The 24,908-nt window shown below is 38.5% G+C and overlaps 1 protein-coding gene across 3 annotated transcripts in view; it reads right to left on the minus strand.

The window, feature by feature from the left end:
- rptor (regulatory associated protein of MTOR, complex 1) overlaps positions 1-24,908 on the minus strand; it is a 188,282-nt gene that overhangs the window by 128,745 nt on the left and 34,629 nt on the right. For all 3 annotated transcript variants that reach the window (XM_077571008.1, XM_077571009.1, XM_077571006.1), the window contains exons 5-7: positions 10,151-10,309; positions 6,315-6,461; positions 2,335-2,510 (exon numbers count right to left, since the gene is read on the minus strand). In XM_077571008.1, the coding sequence (XP_077427134.1) occupies positions 2,335-2,510; positions 6,315-6,461; positions 10,151-10,309 (482 nt within the window). The remainder of the gene's footprint in view (positions 1-2,334; positions 2,511-6,314; positions 6,462-10,150; positions 10,310-24,908) is intronic.

Consider the following 24,908-nt stretch of genomic DNA (forward strand, 5'->3'; position numbering starts at 1 on the left):
GCCAGGGCAATCTGTTTTTTCTTGACAATCATGTCATGTTTTTGTAATTCAATAAAATAATAAATGGTACTTCAAAACGTTGTTTCACATTTAATTATTTGCACCGTCTAGTTCAGATAAGTCACTCTCACTCTGTGTGTGGCTGGATTGAAAATCATACTGTATTCTTCAAGTGATTGCTTAGGTGATGCAAACACCAGGGGCTGAATGTACAAACCACTCAGATTGATGTGTACACAAACATTCTGCTTGGCTGATGCAACCAGTGAGCTGCAAGAAAGACTAATATTTGAATGTACCATTAATATGCATTCCCATCAGGTGGCTGTATTACACATGCCTCCCTAATGAACACATTTCCTGAATATCAAGTATTACCTTTTTGACTCAACACACCTCTGCAGGGACCAGCCTCTCTGCAGCGCTATGTTTGAGCTTGGTTTACAGTTTTTCTTTATTTCCATCAGAGACGACTATTTCTGTGCATATCCAATACTAGTGATGCAACGAATCACAAACGTCACAGTGCGGATCGGATCACGGATTTGAGCCACGGATTGAATCATTCTTCGGATCAGCAAAAAATAAAAAATAAAAAGAAAAATAATAGAACATTGCTTTAATTTATTTTGTAAAGTAGTTTTTCCCATTAAATTTAAAGAAAGTAATTCAAAATGTCTAATATAGTCATTTAAGATTTAGGAACACATCTTTAAATGCAATATGAGGCAGAAACATTCTTATTTTATATATGGATGTGTAAAATAAGGTATTAACGGCTTAAACTTGTGTTCCTAAAATCTAAACGGCTATGTTTGACATTTTTAGTTGAATGTTTTTCTTTTTTAACGGGCAAAAGTGTTTTATAAAATAAATGAAGACAAAGTTCAATTTATCTACATTTCTGTCGTTTAAACATGGACAGTGAATTACAAAGTAGCCTTGGTCCAGAATATTGAAAAATAATTAAAGTAAGCCAGGTACCAGCTGTCAAACTAATTTACAGCTACCAAACAGGTACTCGGTGGTAATGCTAACAGCTAGCTGCTAGCCAACAGCCACTTACATCTGAGACTTCTGCCATATCATACAATGACGGCATAATTAATTAGCGGTTTCTTAGTGTCCTAAATTAGGGATTGAATATGAGTTCGGGATAGCGTTGTGTTGATGTTGGTTGCAACTTTAATGTCAATCAAAACTACGATAAACAACTCCTAAACATATAAAAGGGAGGTCATGGTAGCCATCACGCCACGACATTAGCCACCTTAAAAATAAAAGGCTATTTTAGCTTCCTTGACATGTCTGAAAGGTGTCAGAAAAAAAAGAGGGATAAAAAAATCCGTATTATTAATTTTGAAAAGACTAATTTAACCCCAAGTTGCCAAAATGCAATTTACAAGCGGTTATGAATAACACAAATGTGCAACTTTAGGCCACTACGCGTTTGCAACATGCAAGCCGTCGTCGAGATCACTTAGCGGCTGGTTAGCATCACAAAGTCATGTCAACTAGGTGGCGAGTTGCCAGTCACGGCAAATTGACCACCGTGGATTTTATCTTGAGAAAACTATACGCAACCGCTTCATATTATCCAACCACCGTCTGCTTTATCATATCTGACCTCTTGTAACCAAACAACCTCCACACGACTAATGTAGCTCCCACTTTAGGCACTAAAAATACACTAGTAATATGGTACAAGGTGCACATCTCGTATTAGAAAAAATAGGAAGGAAGGCTAAATCAAAAATTATAAGCTTACATCTTTCCTGTTTGCAGTCGTGTCACACTGTTGAGAGCAATCCATTATGTTTAAACGTGTTGCAAATCCAGCTCTAAACAGGCTTTCACTAATGAAACAGTCCTTTGAGAAATTATGTCGGTACATGTCCTTCAAAATTAAAATTAATCCACTGTCTTCTCAAAGACTTGGGACGAAGGAAGCAACCACTTTTTCCTGATCGTATCCCCTCTCCACGAGCATTTGCGAGCAGGGAGAGAAAAAGAAAGGCACAGCCAGCTTCTCGAATTACAGTGGGCGTGACAAACCTTTACCAGAGGTGGTGCCACTAACCCGAGGGGGCTGGGTCAAGTGCACTTCCGTGTCTTTTTGACGTCACTAAATCATGAAAGTTTAATCTGTCCGTTTGAAGCACACATTTTAAAAAGGAGGAGAAAGCTTAAGAAGTCGCGGACAGACTTTTTTCATACCTGGTTGGATTGTCGACAGGCCGGGGATGCATTTTATTGATAGAAAACCCCACTAAAGTGCATTTTCATACTATGGGACCTTTAAGGATGCATCAAACAAAAACGCAAAAATCTTACCACCGCAAGGCAATCTTTATAGGCGTTGTGAGGCAGGAAGTGAAAAGGTCAGCAGGGAGGTCAGGGTTCATTGGGAGCAACTCGCTGGCCTCGCAGGCAGCCAGCTGGATACAGTTCTTCATGGAAGGTGGCAGAGGCATCTGGGCAAGTGGATGGCTGGGATTGATGGCGGCCACCTGTAAAGACACAACAGGACAATGTTTTTCTTTCTAATTTATTTGAACACATCACATTTAACTTATATCATGTGTGAATTAATTTGTAGCCTTTTGCTCCCATCTGGGCCAAAAGAAATCTCGATTATCAGAGTGTCTACTTCTGGTAATTAACTGGAGCTGACAGAGCTTAAGCTGCATCCCCCCTCTGAGCTCTAGAAACCCTCTCTTGGATTCTGTCTCAGACAGTAGGTCTTTTTAGCATTTATTTTTTTACTACAATGTTGAGTCATCTTATTAGAGCTTGTTTAATATTCATTGGCATGACTGTTGTTCACTACCAAACATAAATGCTCATCTTGGTGCTTTGTCAGAAGGGTCACTTTTAGTGATGTAAGCCCATTGTGTCTGGAGTTGCCACATTAGGGAACAGGATCCCTAAAGCACTTTGTGGTTATGGCATATGTTGTCCGGCAACCACTGGATGTGAATACTACAAGAGCAAAATGATGACCCTCTTTCACTTCTTATCCCAACAGGAACTGCATAATCTGACTGAGGCATATTTGGCATCTGACTTCTGGAAAGAGAGGACCTCATCATATGGTGCAAAAAGACCATGCTCATTATGTAGGGTCCGACCCAGTTCTTAACTAAAATGCTATAATGCTATCATGAAGTTTTTCAGCCAGGCCCAAAGTTGTCTGATTTGAGCAGTTTGACTCATTGAGCGAGTACTGGTTTGGTCACCATCTATTTCCAGGACACAAAACTGTAGGCAGGCAGGTCTTAGGAGTGTTGGGCTTTATTTGAATAACCCTTTCATGCGTAAAGCTGCCAAGGTCGTCTTCACAAGCCAAGGGACTATATGGAATCTGGACCTCTGCGCCACCTTTCTGACAAACTTTCTTTTCTGGCTTGGACATAAGTCTGACTTGCATTTATTCACAATTCTGCAGTGCCAAATGTATGAGCTGTAGCAAGATTTGTGACAAAGCACAGAAACTAATGAAGCACAATCATTAGTAATAATATCTGGCAAAGTTACATGTATGGCTGTCATCAAGCACTGAGCTCTTAAAAAAGTGATTTCTTTTGAAATAGATATTTTAAAGTTGCCATCTTTGCCAATGAATGGTGCAAACAGGCACAAACCCTGTTAAAAAATATTGCATTTTGACATAATATAATAACTTTTAATTTCTCCGTAAAAGGCTTCCAGGCACGAGTAGGCAGTTTGATTACACGAGTATTGTGGCAATCTTGCTGTAGCATGACTTTTTTCTGTCTCACTCTTTAATGAGGAAACTGTTGACTTGACTGTTCCCAAAGACAAACATCATGAACAAAGCGGCATGCGTCGGTGTGGGTCCCGGTTGTGTCAACCTCAGAATTGTATCGTCGCCTAGAAGAAAATTTGAGGAACGTGTGTACCACACTAATCCTCAAGGTAAACATAACAGTATCCAGTGTAATTATCACATTAGCATATTGTAATCTCACAAATTACCATGAAAATCACCATGACAGCTTTCTTTTCTTTCTCATCTACTGTGAATATCAGAGCCCAATGCAATAGCATGGGATGCTTTTCTTTTAAATGACACTAATTAATGAGAATATTCTACAGGGAAGGAGTGGATACATGCAACACCACACATGATCACCATCACAGTAAAACAAAGCTTCTACAAAGAAATCCCATTCAAGAAAATGTTTTTCATAGAAATAGAGGTAGGTAGAGACAAATACTGCTACTACTAATCACACACACCAAGTAATCCATTGAAACTCACATTACTGTAAACATTTTGTGGAAATGATGACAACCAAAACACCTAACCCACTGTAAACAATCCACACAAAAGCGGTCTAGTGCGTCTGAGCAGTGAGTGCAGTTTCAGAGAAAAGCTCCACAGCTAATGCAGTGAACATGTAGGCTAAGTGCACTGCAAGTGATGAGATATTTAAATCAAACCAGGTGGCCCTATAATAGAGCACTCAGGACATCAGAGGGCTGTTGCTGTGCAGGAAGTCTTCCACTGCAACTAAAGTTTCAGTGTTCCTGCAGCTCTCTGTCGACATCTTCATCTACAGTATGCCTACAAATGTTACTCTTCCAGAGTATACAAAGTGTGAATATATACACATTTCTTGTTCTACATAAGGCGGAAATAGGGCTGTATGTGCTATGGTTGTATGCTTATCGGCACCACCAATGTGTTGGCGCACACACTGCTATGAAAGGGATGCCTATCCAGTGTGTAGGTGAGGTGGGAGTGCCCCCTGCTTGGATCACCTCTTGAATGATTAAAAAGTCTCTTCATCTTCCATGACCCCAGCACATTGCACACTTCCTGAATGAGTGGGTGTAAAGAGCAATCACTCAAGTAAAAAGAGAAAATGCTTTAGAGACGTTATACAACTTTGATTGTATTAATGTTGCACAGGATACCGGTACCAGTACCATACCTTGATGTTTTGGCGTAAAAAACGGCTCGGTATAATTTTTTCTTAGTACCAGTACTTAAAAAAATAAATACGCGCTAACTCAGTTTTAAAGGCAAGTACACATACACGCATGGGCGCCTGTCTACCGATATGTGGAAAACACCTTACGTAAGCGACACACCTCTATCAGCGTGAGCGCGAAAGGGCGCAGGAAGATGACTTCACGCACTGAAGCGCTCGCTGGACGTGCACTCCTCGTTGAGAAGAATTACGCGCTAATTAAGGCTCCACGGGACAGCATTGGCATTGCCTACGCATGTTTTCAATAAACACATGAAGAACACACGTGTGGTTTTAAATTTTCAGTTTTAGAAACGTTTTGTAACAAGAGCAAATGTTTTTCACACACTCAAGCAGCGTTACATTGAGTCATTGGAGTGCCACTGTATTGCCAATATTTAAAACGCAGTCAAATACAGTACTTCAAGAATGAATGCAATGTTAAAACACATACAGTATAAACAAATATATACAGTATATACATAAATTAACATGTATACGTCCCAATATCTTTAATTAATAATAAATAAAAAATAATTTGAAGTTCTTTTGTCAGTTTTAGTTTTGCTGCTTTTGCTGATGTTTTAAAGTTTTGTTGAGGTATCATTTCAGTACCGGTATCGAGGTATTTTATTCAGGTATCGTATCGAAGCCAAAATGTTGGTATTGTGACAACACTAGATTGTATTTCACAAGGGGGCAGCTGTCATTCCACTACAAAGGAAGTAGTAAATGTAAACATCTATTTTAACACATCTATTAACACTAACGGGTATTGGTACAGCTACAGCTGAATACTTTCAGTGCAAGTAGGTGAAACCTCGGCAAGGCATTCCAATAGGTCGTATCCCAGATTGCCGAACGTTGCGAATGTTGAATTATCAAACGATGATGTTGTCGTTCCATGTCATTTTGCAACATATCTGCGATGTATATGCGACATTCTAGTGACATTTGAGACAGCAAATTTGAATTAAATTAACCCACACAACAGATTAAAATTATTATTTTTCATTTCCTTTTTATTAGAAGATGTAATTACTTGATGGAAGCACTGATGCATAATCATATGCATAACGTTTTCAAATATTACATTCGTTCTAATATTTCCAGACTATGATTATCACGCCTACACATTTCTTAAGAATTTTGGTGAGAATCAATCAATAATTTTATTTTATTTTTTTACATAAAGTGACGTGTCTAAAATTTATTATCCTATCGATTATTCCATCAATGTTTAGCAAAATTGCCCCACAAAGAAAATATACATATTTTGAGGCTTGGTGTGCATGTGTGCGTGAATGCGCTCACCTCCAGTTCCTGTTCTCGCTGCAGGGCAAACTGTTTGAAGGACTTGACAATGATTCCAGCATTGGAGCAGTCATAGACAAAAATTGAAGGGCTCCCCATCCAGGTCTGGAGGTCATAGATGGACAGTGGGATGTACTGGGTGTAGTTCTTGAAGAGGAACAGAGAAGAAAGTTTTGAAAGGATTAGAGTGGTGTGGCATCATAAAATTACTTTGGTAGAATTATTCATGATTGAGGATGCCAAGTTAAGAGATGAGAGTGATTAAACAGTAAGGGGCTAATGATCATACATCCAGCTATAGAGCTACAAAAGGTGTTATACCACTACTAGCGGGTGTTCAATCCCACTTTTTTACAGACCAGTACGAGTACTCAAGTCTTGAGTACTCACCGATACCATGCAACTGATACCACAAGTACTGGTACTTTTGATACATAAAATTATATTAAACCAATGGCAGAAATGTATAAAGAAGGATATAGATCTTTTTTCCATTTGTTAATAAAATACACATTTTGTATACAACACACAATAGAATGAATTTAAGTGAATAAATGAATAATAAATAAATAAATAAAAATATCCCGTTATTATCAAATTATTTTTAAGGGATACAGTGAAGTGCAATTAAAAATTAATTAAAATGAATACAACAGTGCTTGAAGCCAAATTTAGAAATACCTACTATTTAACCAGAGTTTTAGAAACACAAGTTTGTCATCTTGTTCTAATGGCATCATTTAATTTAGTTGTGGTGACTCTGTCTCGACACTGCGGGGCAGTGCCATAATTACGTACATGACTTCAACAGAAGACGAAATTTGACGTCATGCACTGTGCTCACCTGTAAATAAAGTGTCAAGGGCTAGCTTTCACTTGGGAAAATCGGAGTGAAATAAAGTACGATGCTAATTAACCCGCGCTCTATCAACGTCAATGACTGGCAAGCTACTAACATGTCACAACTTACAAAAACATGCTTCAACTGTCGTGATATGACGTGCAGTAGTGTCCCAACTCAGCAACGTTTTCATCAAGGGCAACACGTGTGCAATGAAAATAAGTCGTTACTTGTTAATTTCTCAAACGATTTTCATGAAGTCAATTGTTAGTTTTTTTTGTCAACGCCAAAATGATTGCTATCAATACAGAAAATGATTCATTCATTGTTTTGTTTTATTGATGAGATCCACAAACATGGAACATGGCAACACTTTGCCCATACAAGCTTTAACATACCAACCAAATGACAGCATAGCCACTCGGTTCCCAGAATGCATTGTCTGGTGTAATACATTCAATTAATGAAGTTATTAGGACGTTTACCCTTATTATCTATGAGTGTCTGCCTTACTGGTAGTGTCTTAATTGTCACATTAGTTTATGTTTTTATTTATTTTAAACAAAAAGTGACTTTATGTTGTGTGTAAAATAGTGACATCCAGGCCAATACCCACTAAGCTTCTAAACATACATGTCCTTTCAGAAAATGTATCTTAATTGGTATATGAGAGGAATGATAGCATACAGTTCACTTAGAAAAACATTTTGTCAGCCAGGAATGGCATTTATTTTCTGATGATAAAACGGCCACAAGAAGTACCTTAGTAATGGTGACTGGTATCGGCTGCTGGCACGAGAACTAAAATTACAGCTGGTATCGGCCCGATACCTGGTATCGGAACTCGCCCATCCCTAAACATTACCATTGACAGTGAGGATGCATTTTCTCGTAAATGAATTATGCATCAAGAATAACTTATGGAAAAGAAAGAGGAAGAAGAACACATGAAGCTAAAAAGGAACGCCTGTGGGTGTGCTGGGGATCCAGTGGCAACAGCTAAGTTTGGACAACAGCAGTGCATCACTGTGAGTGGGTGTTCGCTTATTGAATAGTGGCAATGAACAACTCAAAACAATATTTCATGTCTTCACTGAAGATTTGCCCTGGGATAACAGCAGGCACACCATTTAGTTCTTACCAAAAAATAAACAGTTTTAGTGTGTTTCATCATTTGTAACCCGCGTTAAGATTTTATTTCTTAGTGTTCAGCTTTTAAACTACAATCTTAAGTCAATCACAAACCTTATCTTTTACATCTGAAATAGGCAGGACATCTTAAAATAAGGAAAATAACTGTTAAAATGGGATACTACATCAGCAACATCACCGCCAATTATATCTGGCCCTCCAGATAACCCTTTGTGCCTTACCATCATCATGGTCTTTCTTTGCTACAAAATAACGAGCCGCAGAGTGCTCCACTTTGTGTTACGCAGCAGATAGGGTGCCTGTATTCACAATACAGACACCCAATTGGCTAAGCTGCATAATCCAAGTGACAATATGACCATGTCAGTAGAAATACAGTACACATTGATGACTGTCTGACTGAAACACAAGACGTTACTTTCGCGAGCTAAACCAAACCAAAGCCGGATTGCATGCTAACTGGCAATGGCGTCATTAGGACTATTTTAGGGGGGCTGAAGCCTCCCTAAAATTTTCTTAAACCCCTCTAAATGATTTGGTTGCAATATTTATTATTATTATATTATTATGTAAAAAAAATTTACAAAAAAAATTATAAATATAAAGTGGCTAGATGATAATTTATCTGTAACTTTGTGTTATTTTGCTGCTGCCTGTCTTGGACAGGTCTCTCTTGAAAAAAAAAAGGGTTTTAATCTCAATGGGACCAACATGGTTCAATAAAGGTTAAATGGAAAAAATTTAAAAAATCATAATTCATTTAACTATGGTACTAAATGTGTGCGTTTCCACTTTTCTTCAGGACGGCACTTGACGTTTCGTTATTGAATCTGTTCTACTTAATCATATTGAGTAGTGCTTTCACTATTGAATATTTTTACTTGTGTACTTTATGACAGTCAGCCCTGGTCCTTGTTATTCTCAGGTATTTTGCTGCTTTATCATTTATATATATTTTTTTACAAGAGGTATTTATTATTACCGTGTTAATTTTTTACAAACTAGTGAGTATTTATTCAATTCTACTCTTATTTCAGTGACAGTAGAGTGATTTGTTTGCTTACTTGTGTGTGTATGTACAGTACACAATTTTTATGAAGAAGGAAAAAACAGTAAATCCTGGGGAAAGGCGGGGGTGGGGGTGGGGTCAAATAATAACCTCTGAAAACCCCCTGAAATATCAATGTACAACCCGACGTACAAATGTCCCCATGTATGAGTAAAAAATCCGCGATAGAGTGAATCCGCAATAAGTGAACTGCGAAGTAGCACTGACTGTACTTTGTTTGCCACCGTAAACAGTTACTTTTTAATTAAATTTTTTAGTACCTTTTCCCTCTGGTTACATATTATCTTATATGTTAAGAGAGATGACAATTGTTGGCCCCTCTACCTTTATGACTATTGACGATTTGATGGACAGAATTTTGTGGTTGTCACGCAAATAATAATTTGATTGATTGAAGGTAGACATCACACTGGAATCAAGTCGTCAGAAATTGCAGCGTATATGAATATTTCATATATATTCATATGGTGTAGGAAATTAATGAGTGATCCACATGCAAATGTATTCCCCCTGAAGAGAAACCTTCAGGTAAATTGTCACACCAATCTGGCTCATGTTAAATTTTTAGGCCATAGAATAGGGTAGAGCAAGATACCTTATTTAAATGTTGAAGCACATTGATACTTTGCAAGCTAAGTAGGGGGATTTAAATATATTGGCTCTACTCTGCTGCAATTACCAACTTAATCAAATTAAAATTACATTTTGAATTCTGATGCATATTAACATGTGATACATTCTCAATGTATAATTAATGAGTTGAGTGTTACCTACCTTATTAAAAACCCAAATTTCTCCATTGACAGTGGGCCGTGGAACCCCGTGGCCATTGTAGTGAAAGAGGACCCGCTCCTCTTTGGCATTTCGTCTGAGTGACGTGCATAGCTTTTTCACCTCGTCCACTGTGGGGTCCAGGCTTTGTTTGTAACGTGCCTGTAAAACATGAAAGAAGACATGAGTATTAATAAACAATCAGGATTTTTGCTTCATCACAGTTAATTATTATAATAATTCCACTGTTCACTGCTTGTGATGTAGTGAATCGGTTATTTGCAAAGGGAACAACATGCACAGGGAAGCTTTGTGCAGTTTTATCCCTTTACTTTGAGGAAAATCTCCAGATACGTTTTGAATGAAATTATACATCACATTTATATATTCACGCCTTACGTCTGCAGAACCGTAACAGACAGGGTTATAAAAAGAAAGACTAAACATTACATTCCTATTCATCATGTTAAATGATGCAACACCTACAGGGATCAGTGGGACTGCACAATGGTATAAATGAATGAAAGATATGGTAAGAAAGCTCAGAGGAAAGACACAGCTGATCATTGCATAGTTAAAAAAAAAAAAGTAGAAAAGTAGAGTATATACACAGTATCTATATAGGTATACTGTATATTGTGATACATATCGTTACCGTGAAGGGATGCAATTGTTGCACGGTAATGCGCCATTGCCTGCCGGGCGATGTGTGTACCAAAACGCTGACTTTGATACTATACCTGCATACAACATCTCGAAACCGGTATTGAAACGGTATTACGGCAAAAATATAAAACTTCAGTAAATATCAGGGAAATAATAGCTGCCAACTTCAAATTTGTTTCATTTTTATTAATACTATAAGGACACCAATTAGAATACTCTTGATAATTAAATTAAAAAAAAACAAACACTGGTCACACTTTAGAAAAATTTAACATGAATCATTTAACTTTTTTTTTTTTACAAACATTTTATGTATGTATGTATGTATGTATGTACAGTGAGGAAAATAAGTATTTCACCCCCTGGTGATTTTGTGAGTTTGACCCTTTACAAAGAAAGGAACGGTCTATAATTTTCATGGTAGGTTCATCTTAACAGTGAGAGACAGAATATTAAAAAAAATCCCAGGAAATCACATTATATTAATTTTAAACATTTATTTGTCTTTTATTGAGGAAAATAAGTATTTCACCCCCTAGCAAAACATGACTCAGTACTTGGTGGAGAAACCCTTGTTGGCAAGCACAGCGGTCAGACGTTTCTTGTAGTTGGTCACCAAGTTTGCGCAGATCCCAGGAGAGATTGTGGCCCACTCCTCTTTGCAGATCCTCTCCAAATCCTGAAGATTTCGAGGCTGTTGCTTGGCAACTCGAAGCTTCAGCTCCCTCCACAAGTTCTCTATAGGATTAAGGTCTGGAGACTGACTAGGCCACTCCATAACCTTAATGTGCTTCTTCTTGAGCCACTCCTTTGTTGCCTTTGCTGTATGTTTTGGGTCATTGTCATGCTGAAACACCCATCCACGACCCATTTTCAATATCCTGGCTGAGGGAAGGAGGTTCTCACCCAAGATTTCCCGGTACATGGCCCCATTCATCCTCCCCTCGATCCGGTGAAGTCGTCCTGTACCCTTAGCAGAGAAACAGCCCCAAAACATAATGTTTCCACCACCATGCTTGACGGTGGGGATGGTGTTCTTGGGGTCAAAGTCAGCTTTTTTCGCCCTCCAAACACGGCGAGTCGAGTTGATGCCAAAGAGCTCGATTTTAGTCTCATCTGACCACAGCACTTTCTCCCAAGCCTCCTCTGAATCATCCAGGTGCTCATTGGCAAACTTCAGACGGGCCTGTACATGTGCCTTCTTGAGCAGGGGGACCTTGCGGGCACTACAGGATTTCAATCCATTACGGCGTAGTGTGTTACCAATGGTCATCTTGGTGACTGTGGTCCCAGCTGCCTTGATATCATCAACAAGCTCCTGCCGTGTAGTTCTGGGTTGTTTCCTCACCTTTCTCATGATCCGGTTCACTCCACGAGGTGAGATCTTGCGTGGAGCACCAGACCGAGGGAGATTGATGGTCAATTGGTGTGTCTTCCATTTTCTAACTATCGCACCAACAGTTGACTCCTTTTCACCCAGCTGCTTGCTAATGGTCTTGTAGCCCATTCCAGCCTTGTGCAGGTCTATAATCTTGTCCCTGGGTCTGTGGGAGCCAGAATTCTTGCTGGTTGGTAGGGGGTGAAATACTTATTTTCCTCAATAAAAGACAAATAAATGTTTAAAATTAATATAATGTGATTTCCTGGGATTTTTTTTAATATTCTGTCTCTCACTGTTAAGATGAACCTACCATGAAAATTATAGACCGTTCCTTTCTTTGTAAAGGGTCAAACTCACAAAATCACCAGGGGGTGAAATACTTATTTTCCTCACTGTATGTATGTATGTATGTATGTATGTATGTATGTGTGTGTGTAGCCAGTATGGTATAAAAATATTAGGGCACTAAAAGATTTGTTATTTGGGCAGTAAAAGCTGATTGAATATTTAACGTTTGACATCCCAAACTCTAATAAACATGGTAAAATTTACAGAATGGCGGAAGGAAGCCCAGTGATTTTATTATAAATTGTGACATAAGTGACAAAACGGACCATTAATTGTAATACAGTAACTTCTGGACTATAAGGCGCACATGACTAAGTCGTGCTAGCTAAATTTGGGGAATACTCGAGTTTGTTACACATAAAAGCCGCACCTGATTGTAAGCCGCAGGTGTTTTAATGTTACCGCACTGGGTTCCCGCTACTTTTTTTTTTCCCATAATGAGGGCGCAAATAGTCTCGCTCTTGTTCTGTCTCTCCTACTGTATTCGGGCTCACTTGGTTTGTTTTGCTCTGCCTGAAGCTCTTGTGCTTATAGTGTGCCGCTTTGTGATCTGATGGATAAACCGGACCTTTGTTTTAGCCGCAAGGTTGAATGCAAGTGAAAAAAATAGCGGCTTATAGTCCAAATTTACTGTACATTAAAAGAGCAAAGTGATTTCCCTTAATTATTCTTGATATATATCAGCTTTTATAGATTGACAGAAAGCCCACATTGTTGAAATATCGATTAAGTTATGTCTAAGTTTGAAATGTGCCACTGTGTTCAAGTGCACCTCATGTCTGGTGCCGATCGCAAGTGACGTCAATGTTTACTCGAGTTATGATCCGCTCTTTCATATGGACCACAAGGGTGGGGTGCTGTATATTACAAATGATAAGACAAATATATAATGTCCAAGCATCTACCTTTTACAAGGCACCAGTGATCTACGTGCTTTAACTGCACACGCACAATAAATCCGTTTCTGTGTTTTACAATACTGATCGCTTGATAGCCGTATACATTTTATGAATGGACTAAACCGTATTTATAACATCCACAAGCTCCGTGACTGTACAGACCATACAAGCGCTACGCATCAATAAATGTGGACGATCAAGGGTGCCAGGTCAAAGTATTGTACTGTACACTTTCAGACTCAAATACTTATTAATCTTGTTAAGCTATTCATTACGGGAAGGAACTGACGGGCAAAGAATTTGTGATGCCGTAAAATGGCTTGATCAATTTAATTGGATACATTTGTACTGACCCAGATCGTTGCATTTGTGCGTCTTGGGCGAGTGTGCTTCGTGCCAACCCTACCTGGCAGAGTTGCTTATTTTATTTTATTTTTAATTAGGGGGCAAATGCTTGTTGCATTTGCGACAGATATTTTGAGCTTAAAAAAATCCTCACAAGCCCAAAAATGTTCAATCATTGTTGAAATGCACCTGACTTTTCGGTCTCAATTTGGGAAAAAGGCAGTAAGAGGCTTCATATGATTTCCGAAATTGCTTTGGACCTCTGGACTTCTCACTGACTTAAAAATGAATACAGGTAATGAGCTAACTGACACTAGAGATACATTAATATTCCCAATGATCCAAAACTAAATTGGTTAAGACAAAGACACTGCACTTTGAAAGGAGTCAAAGATTATGCAGTAACATCCTTTATACATGTAATCATTATAGTGAGTGAATACAAGTTAAACTGACATATCCACATCTTCTTAAAACACCAAATTCCATGGTATTAATCTGTGAGTTAAAACAATGATGAAGAGTAAGAGTAGTACAATAGTAACAAGAGTAATAAGTAAGAAGAAGTATAAGTGCATACTAAAAAAACAGATTTCTCTCAATTGTAATTGTTGCTTTTAATGGAGGAAAAAGACTTGTCCACATGTTTTTATACATCAAACAGACTAAACATCAATTGAACACGTGGAAGGCAAGGCACACAGATTGAAAACCTGACTGTGGCAAGTTGTGCAACAAAAAACTGTCCAGTTAGACCAGTCTGAATCATTATCATACTCATTAAGGCCATTCTGTATTTGTGTCTTTTGTTGCCTTTTCTTCTTTTTCTTTTTTTGCTTCACAAAGAGTAAAACGTTTTAAAGCATTTACAAATAAAATAACTTAAAGACATTTAAAAAGAAAGTAAAGAAATAAAAAGTAGCCAACTGAAATTACTCAAAGAACGTACAGTGCAAGCAAAAGATTTTGGAGAAGTGGCTTTAAAAATGCTTAAAAAGACCTTAATCGAAGGTATGGGGAGGCGATAAAGTTTTTGACCTGGATTTAAATGCATTTATACTCGGTTCTGACTTCATTTCAGTTGGCAACTTATTCCATTAATGTGCAGCACACAACTTAAAAGCCACATCACCAAGTTTACTTTGATAGCTGGCCTCCTCACAAATTGACCCGTGGCTGCAGACCTCAGAGCCCTACTGGGTTCATATTTAATTAGTATTCCCTTAATGTATTCAGGACACAAACCATTCTGTGATTTATAGAGCAGAAGCAGAATTTTTCAAATGTATTCAGCAGGTAACTGGGAGCCAGTGCAAAGCTTCAGAGCTAAAGTAATATGTTCTGATGTCTTTGTTCTGGTCAGAACTCCAGCAGCAGCGTTCAGCGAATGAGCTCCAGCTGTTTGATGCTCTTTTGAGCGAATCCAGTCAGGAGATTATAACAACAATCAAATGTCTACTGGAGATAAAACATGTGAATAACCTTATCTTGAGCTGCTGAGAGCATGCGACCCTACACCATAGAGTATGTATTTTTAGCTGGTGAAAGATTGTTTAAGTAATTGATTTGATATGACTGCCGAATGTCAGATCCAAATCTATCAGCACATCAAGGTTTTGGACGTGGTCTATGGTTTTTAAATACAGTTCTTTCAAGATTTACTAATAACCCTCTTTTCTTTAATGCCAAAACAATTCCCTCAGTTTTGTCTTGGTTTGCTTTGGGTCATGAATCTTTTAACAACAGCCAGTCTTGCATCCATTGGATTTAACTCGCACAATAGTTTTTTTAATATAAATTCTTGAGAACTATTCAAATTTAAAATACTGCTTTCTACACACCCAACAGCCAACAACCTACTATTTTATTCATCTATCCCATCATTGCCCCCTTTTCCATACGACTTAATTTACATTTTTCAGGTTTGCAGGACTACTTTTGTTGTGAATGGTGTGTTGTTGTTTTTAAATGTTTTATTGTATTTTTAATTTTTAGGGAGAATGTGGCACTCCAAATGAATGGTAACTGAAAAGAAACACTATCCCTATTTATATTCATAAAAATGTCTGTATACATGAATCGATTGCCCTTTGCAGCAGATCCAAAAGCAAATGACATGGAAATCTGGAAATGTCCATGAATGTGCCAGACCAGTTAGCACTAGACTACAAGAAGTGCTGAGGGCATTTTATGAAGTTCAAATTTATTTAGTGTACAATATGATTTGAGGAAAAAAAAAACATGAAATACAACAAAATGCAAGTGTATTTCATACACAAAAAAAAGTTTGTTTGAGCCAGTGAAGAGTGCAGCATATACGCACGTGTGCAAGTGATCTAAATGGTATCAACCTCTGTCTTAGTTTGAGCCAGGAAAACCCCTGCAAAATTACTATTTTCTCACTCCTAGTTACAAAGGTTTTAAAGAGACAAGCAGAACTCCTTCCATTGAAAAATACCTCTTGACTGCATGTGGATGAGTTTGAACTGTAGCTTGATAACGTAGCTCGCAGGCAAATTCCATTTAGGCATAATCAGATCGGATGGGCTGAATACTGCACTTACCCAAGCAATATCAAGTCGTAGCAGAGAGGTATAATAGTGTTAGTGAGAGTCATGCAATAACGGAGGAATAATATGTGAAATCAACGCCTTTGGCGAGGGGTGCTGGGTTGAAGTGAGATGGTAAAAAGGGTACGTAGGCCAAGCGTTTTGGTAGTATAATAGTTTGATCCTTTAGCAAAGCTGTTCATTTACATTCATGACAATGCAGCATATTACCGTCAGCTGACAAGGAGAGCTTGTCATTTTTTATGTATGAGGTGTATGTACAAGATTAAGAGTTGGATGTGTGTCTGTGTGTGTGTGTGTGTGCGTGCGTGTTGTGATGGACAAATATACAGACGAACTAAAGATCTTGTAAAAGATCCAATCAAGGAAGCAAGTCCAAAGCTGACAGACTCAACGGAAAAGGCAAAGCAAATTGCGAAGGCTCTTACAGCATTTATTGCCAAGGATTTGCATCCTTATTCCGTCATGGAAATTGAGGGATTTGGAGCACAAATGTTAGGGCACAGGTAAAGTAATTTCTGGACCATAAGGCGCACCTGACTATAAACCGCGCTAGCTAAATCCGGGGAATACTCGAGTTTGTTACACATATAAGCCGCACCCGATTGTAAGCCGCAAGTGTTTTAATGTTACTGCACTGGGTTCCCGCTACTTTCTTTTCCATAATGAGGGCGCAAATTGTCTCACTCTGATTCTGTCTCTGCTAGTGTATTTGGGCTTGGTTTTTTTTGCTCTGCCTGACGCTCTTGCGCTTCCTTTATTGTGCGCCCCTGTGTGATATGATGGATAAGCCGCACCTTTGTATTAGCCGCAGGGTGGAAAGCAAGTGAAAAAAGTAGCGGCTTAAAGTCCAGAAATTACTGTACACCAAATTTACACAGATTTCAAAATGTGATGAAATGTCGTATGACTACTATAACAATCTGCCTAGTTTGTATGCTAGTCGCAGGCAAAAGCAATAGCCATTTGTTCTCACCGTGTAAAGGAAGCATTTGCATTGCATTGCGTTGCGTTGCGTAAATATTAGAAATTCCCGAATGTTCGGAATTGTCAATAGATCGCCAAGATGTCAATAGATCACCAAGTTGTTATTTTAGGACAAAGGGGTCAATGGCTGTCTTGTTAAAACAATTTAATTTTATCACTCTTACACCAAAGCTGTGGATATAAATTTTTATTAAATCTGTTTAACTCAACGCAAAACTCCCAAACCCCATTTAATTAAGAAATCATTCTGAAAAAGTTTGGAGCAAACCATAGTCACTCGGGGTGTGCTCCAAAAATCGATACATACATACAATACATTGTTGCGGGCCTCATTACAATACACAATACAATATCGATACGCAGGCGTCAGAATTGATATTGCTCGTTAACTTTAAAAAGGCAGTTAAAGCAAGGTTGCTTGCGCAAACGGCACGGGACGGCAAAATAACGCTTGCAGGAGGTTTTGCTGGTTACAGGAAAATAACCACTTCCTAAACAATCGCAGGGGAATTTTTTTTTCAACAATACACTTGCCTGTGATGTAGAAAGCATGACGCCACAAACTGGCCGCTACCGTATCATTGGTTAAAAAAAAAAAAATGTTGCCTCTACAACACGAGGATCAACCACACAGGAGAAAATAATGGACTTTCTTGACTCATGAAATTTGCCACTGACTTCTGAAGGTTTGTGTTTTCTTTGTATTTGCTAAGTAAATGTGCTTTAAGCAGTTATGTTATAATTAGACCTCGCAAGAGCATTCCATTACGGTTGCTATATTTAATGTTAGTTTACATTTCAATTGTGAAAAAAAGGTGGCTTGAATATTAAATGAAATATTGTACTGCAATAAAAGTGCTATTATTCAGAAGCACCAATGACAAATATATTGTTCAGTAATTATTACCAATATCTTCTATGCAAAATTCTTTGAAATATTGTGATATAATTTTCAGGCCATATCACCTACCCCTACTCTGCAGTGCGTCCACAGACAAGGCATGCTGCTTGGTGGTAAACCAGAAGAGCTGCTAACAAAACAAAAAAAATCCACCCAGCATAATAAACATATATTTAGGTATACATATGATTGTTACACTAAAAATGAAAGTAAATTAATGTAAAATATTGGCATATGTATTGCCTTGAAGACCATGTATTGGGATACATATGTATCGCGATACGTATCGTATCGTGACCCCCTGTATCTTGATATGTATTTTATCATGAGGTTGTTGGCAATACCCAGTCCTAATAGTCACACATTGTCACATGGGCTAGGAGGAAGAGCTAGGAAAAAGGTCACGCTCAAGTCACCTACCTACTTATGTGCCTCAGAGGCCTGATCTCACAATTCCATAACTTCCAGATCTCATCTGCGAAGGCCAACAGGCTATTACACAGGTGGTTAGAACACAAAGAAAAGGTGATTACTGCGCAATATGCCACGTGTGATGGCCTAGCCGTTCTCTCACACCAACATTTTAAAGACGAGTGTAAAAGTCGTCATCATGAAGTCAATGACATAAGCAGTCTATTCCTGGACAAGAGGTGGACGGAAGTGAGATGTACTGTTTCTGCTTGGTAATAAAGCCAACCAGACCAGCTGGAATACTATCGCACCTTAGTGACCTCTTTCCAATTCAGGGTGTCAAATGTGACAGAGGTTAGCGTAGCATTTAAAGTAAATATTAGAGGAGGGGTAACACCTTGATTTTACTGTGTCCGTTTAGTAGGTATGAGTGGTCAAATTGGCAAATGTGGCAGTACGGTACAACCTTAATTCCAGTATTATTCAGATGTACGCGAGACGCAATGCAAAGTGATATTTCGCATTTGGTCTGAACCAAGAATTAGTGGTAACTTAAGCACTCAGGGATCAGTTCGGGATATCGGTGTCTTGCTCAAGGACAACAGGGTGTTGGGGGTGAATGGGCTTGAACCAGGGTCTCCATGGTGACGTGCCACAATCCTAACCGTTGCACATAGAGTTGTTCACAGATTAGTGAACCTCAACCTATGCTTGCTTTTGACTAAAAGGTGATGCTCCATTTTGAACCAAATGTGACACTTACCTGTTTCTATTCATTTTTGCCTGTGGTCGTTTTCAACTGTTTTGTTTAGCAACTGTCATTATTTTGTTTCCTAGTTGTTGTTTTTTGGAACGTGGCATGAAATAAAAAAAATGTGAATGTTTACAAATGTTTATCACTTAACATAAGTCTTTTTAGTGTACCAAATTTAGGATGAAAATGTTTTGCAAATCATTGTTTACGGTTTTTATTTACATTTTGTCCAAATGACACAAAATTAAGGTTTGACCATCAGTTTATTAGACAGCCTGTGACCAGTACTGTGTGTCATTTCACCCGGCACAGTAGTCCTGCTGGGGCCTGTGAGCCTTTGTGACTCAGCTCACAGCAGGACTGATTAGCAGCATGAGCAAGGACACGTCACCGATCCATCCCTGTGAGTCTCCTGATGACACAATGCAGCCATTTTCTTTTCCATGTCAAAGGTATGGACTACAACTCTTTCAAGAATGTCTAGTTAAAAACAACATACTGAAATTAGAGGAATAATACCACGTGATACAACAGTAAGGCTGAATAATAAACAGCACATCAATCAAATTAAATCAAATAGCAACATCTAAACCACGAGTTGTAATCTTTTAATTAAGGCTGTTAATGTCAATAAAAAAAACAATGTATAAATGAAGCACTATGCTTTAAGTTTGCTTTGTGCCCCATAAAACAAAACAAAAAAATCTCACAATCATAATAAATACATTTAAGTCCGACTAAATAATTACCCATGTGATCTTAAATCACATTGCAACAGACATATCTTTCAAACATACACACAAATCTTTGTGCCCTTTTCAACATAATATGTATAAAAGGCAGTCAAGGGACATTTTTAGGTTTACATTCGTTTATGTTCGTAATAATTTTGAAGAGGACACTCGTGTTACAAATAGATACAGTAAATGATGGTGCAGCGACACGAATATCCTCTCTTGATCTGCTTTGGTATTTGATGCTGAGATGAGTCGGGAGTCTAACTGACTAAGTGGCAAGTTACGTTATGCATGGCAATTCTGGATGGGTGATGATATGTCTAATATGTCTCCAGGAGTGATACAAACATGATGTTTGGGTTAATTTACTGTACTGTGCCTTTGTTATCATATCTTACAACGGGGATATGGTGTATTGTCAAGGACAGTGGTTCTCAACCGTGGTCCTCGAGTACCCCTATCCAGCCTGTTTTCCATGTCTCTCCACAGCCAACAGCTGAAAACAGGCTGGGTAGGAGTACTCGAGGACCGGGTTGAGAACCAGTCAGTGATCTAGGAATTACGGATGTCCAAATTCGATCATGAGAACTGAAATCTTATTTTCAGCTGATCATCATTGGCTGAAATCAATTTGCTTAATTTTCTTAAGTTTTAAAGGTCACAAAGTAACAAAATAATTCTGAGGTAGAAAGATATTGCCAAATCAAATAGTAATAGATGTTCTGTACTACACAATACTAAGGATCACTTTGTTGATTGATTACATTTTATTTTTTGAATAAGAGATAGCTTAAGAGCATTTAGAATAAATGTGGGGTGCCACTTAATTTTGGTTAATAAAAAGCTAATTTTATTAACTATTACATTTAAATTTTATACTATTTTAGCATTTTTACAATTGTAAGAGTGTAAAAATATTTAGAATTTAGAATATGTGCATGCTTGTTTTATACAATTTCACAAGCCTTATTTTGTTATCATTGTTTTTGGTCAGATAGTAAATTCAAACAAGAGGTGGGGGTTAGGGGGCTTCATGCTTTTACATCACAAAATGCCCCCCGCCCTGCTCTACCTGGGATGGCCATCTCTTCTCCACCAATCGCTGCTGCCATGGACAGGCTTCCACTGATAGCACCAAGTTTATACCAGCCTTCAATAGATGATGTTTGCGTCACTCAAACTGTGTGTGGCTATTAGCCCCGGTGTTGGTGAATTAGACGCTGTTTAATTAATGAGTCTCATTTGCACAGAGGTGGGCAATTTCTCCGCCATCCCTAGAATCCTTTGCCGCATTATGGCCAAAGGTAAAATCCTGGATGTGTATTGTGCCTTTTGGCTCTGTAAATTCTTATTATGGTGTAGGAAAGCCGCATCACACATGAGTTGCTGTGACTACTACTACTATAACTACTAGTACCACAACTACTATTACCTTTTCAAATTCATCTTTTACTTTTTGGCAGCTGAAAAATACTTTTGGTGTACTGTATTCCTGCAAACTTTTTTCCACCAACAGAGATCCATCAAACGTATTTGCCAAATGTCTAAAGGAAGTCAACACATAGGGAACGGGGATTTGTAAATGTTTGTAATTTGCTTTTAAACATAGTAAATTATTGCAATTGGGCTCAGTTGGCCGAAGGAGTTGCTCAAAGGCACCTATCCAATTTGTGCACAGTTTACAGACGAAAAAGCAACAACTGCCTGAATCCTGAGATATAGTGACAAGGAGAAAAGGCATGAGAGCTTGAGGAGGATGAGACCTCAATGATACACATTACGATAGGAGAAAGAAGGGAAAAGTAGCACAGAAGATTTGTAAAATAATCAATTAGTCAGTGCCTGTGGCAGTCCAAACATCCCACTAACCTTAAAAAAAGATTTCCCCATCCTCTTAATAATGCAGCGAGACAGCGAAGAAGAAAACTATTTCAAACTTATCAGAGCTGAGCCTTGTGGCTTTGGATGACAAGAAAAGCTGTAATACAGAATAGTGGCTTTATGGACTAAACTTCTGCAAGCGGTTAAAGAGACCATTGAATGGGCTGAACACTGACACTTATGCAATAGATCCCTATATAAAAACAATCTCTTGCATTAATCACAAAGTTAAATTTTAGACCTTTTTTTTTAGACCATTTTAGACCATTATGAGAAAATTTTTAGACTAACTTCAAGTCATAGCAAGCTGGTGCTTTACGGCTTTCGCTTGTGACTCGAGGGCCTTCAAGCCCAAAGTCTCCAACTGTATTACTTTTTTGCAACGAGCCGAGTACCTATCGCCTGCTACCTCTTCCAACCAGCTGGAAAACTTTACTTTCAAGCCAAGCAAGTATTGTTAAACTGACATTTACCTATTTTACAGAAACACGTCCACACTATTCTGACTAACTGCATGAACTCAGTGGAAACAAAAACTTGAAAAGGTAAGGTACGCGGTAGTGGACTAATTATAATGCTACATTCACACCAAAAGTGAAGGGAGCGTTTTGCCTCGCTTTACTCACTAGCATTTCACTGCTGGAGTGTACACGGGCGCTTCATTTGCGCCCACCGGAGAGAGGGGCTTTGCTTTGTTTCACTTATCGCAGCCACTTCCACTACAGCAAAACTTCTCTCAGAAAAAAAAAGTTTCAACATTGCAATCAAGTGGCCGATACTGTGCTATAATGCTGTAGCTAATGCATGGTTCAACGTTAAGTAAGCCTTTTCGGGTGGTGGCACACAAACTGCAGTGTCTCCGTCTGAACACTTGGTGGCACACTGGGTTAAACCCACATGACAACGTGCTTCATAGACAGCCGAAGAAGAGAGCCACGAAGGGCTTCTTTAGCGTAATGCGCTAACTTCGAATTAAAGCTGTTAATAAAATGAATAAAGACAAATACAAGACTAATTCCTGAGAATGCGCCACAGATAATCAAACTCAATGTCCTTTACAGGCACAGACAGCGACACCTACGCATTTGCGGCGATCAAAGACTTTTATCTGTCATGATCCGAACGCAACAAGCTAGATGCCATGCTAACCGCTTTAAACTACCCGCCCACCCGAACTACACTGAGTACCATACAAACACACCCTTCTCAAATGCCCACTTTTGATTTTGGTGTGTGGACTTTTTTCAGTACGCAAACAGTAGAAACAATGCAACAGATAAGAATTTAAGACTTGGGTAAATTAAATTTTAGACCTGGGATGAAAATATGGGTGATTTTAAGACATTTAGGGCTTAAAATGTAAGTTTCAGAATTTTTGACTTTTTAAGACTTTTTTTAGACCCCGCGGAAACCCTGAGTATGAATGCTTGTATACTGCTCGACAAAATTCTAGCTGGTGGAATATGATGTTAATTTGTCAATCTCAGCACATACAGATTGGGGGGTGGGGTGGTGTTGGTGGGTTATTGTCTATTCCATACATTAGGGCAGTATTTTAATGAAAACTTCAATTTAATTCCTCTGATTCATCAATGAGCAGAGACCAACTACACTGTGCTGAACAAATCTCTTACTTTCAATGTCAGGGTTAAGTGTGATTGCCTTTAAAGATGGACAGCCAGGCAGACATCGTATTACAAAATGAGCCTATTAAAAGGCCACTGCTAGTCAGGTCACTGATACAGATATCCCCTACTGCCTTGAGACAGAGTGTGACGGAGAGGAGTGCAGTCCATTAAGAGAGTGGGGGGAAGCCATTAGTTGAAAAGTGAAGGTTCATAGAGGTACACTTAGCTACAACCTAGACAGAAGGCCGGCCGGCTAATTAGTCCACAGTGAGATATAGAGGTCTTAGCATCCACCAACAATCAGGGGAAAAATTAAGGCCAGTGTGGTTGTCAGGGCAAGAGAATTTGGATTGAAAGATGCTGTGCAGCTGTTAACAAAGCTGAGTGCCTTGTGACATATTGACTTCTTTTCTACTAATGAGGCCAGGGACGTGAGGACCAATAGCTCCATCTGCGGAGAGAATAATGGGAAGACACTCGTCTTTAATACAAATCAATTTAGAAAATAAAAGAAGACAAGGCAATTATTATGTTGTGGAGTCTAATAATTTGAAATGCTATTACGTGAACAAAGGCTTTTCACTTTGCACATTTATTTTATGGAAAGACAATCTTGTTTTGTAAACTTAAAAAGGGACTTCTAAACTTTAAAATCTATATGTCAAAACACATTAAAGTAATCTGCCCCAATGCTCATGTACACTGCACATTTTTTTTTTAAATATGCAAATTAGGCACAAATTAGCATGTTGGGTGGTGGGAGTCACCTCATGAAGCAGAAGCTACAATTTGCTATTTTCTTCTCTCTTATTTTGCATCACCGGCGAGATTTGAAGTGGAAACCTCCAGACCCAAAGCTTAATAGTCTGAGCTACAGTAGTGCGACCTATTTCACTTTAAAGATCTAACAAAATGTTGCTGACATCTTGAACCAAACCTTTAGCAACACCTTTCAAGCCAAAAGCGCTGATGAGACCTAAAAGTGAAGGTGCCTCATTTATCTCTAACTTCTTATGTGTTACATGGGTGAAGATACTTGCAGGAATTCTGCCCCCCCCCCCCCCCCCAAAAAAAGTCTGCCAAACTGTTTATACTGTATTTGGACGAGTCAGCGATTCTCCAAGATACTTGACTTGCTAAAAAGACTTGTAAAGCAGGAAAAATAAAACATTCCAACAATCGTGTGTATAGTAAAACTATAATATCCCACCCATACACAAAACACATTCAAACACACACACCAAAAGCAAAAA

This window comes from Vanacampus margaritifer, chromosome 7 (assembly GCF_051991255.1).
Source record: "Vanacampus margaritifer isolate UIUO_Vmar chromosome 7, RoL_Vmar_1.0, whole genome shotgun sequence".
In the NCBI taxonomy this organism is placed as follows: domain Eukaryota; kingdom Metazoa; phylum Chordata; class Actinopteri; order Syngnathiformes; family Syngnathidae; genus Vanacampus; species Vanacampus margaritifer.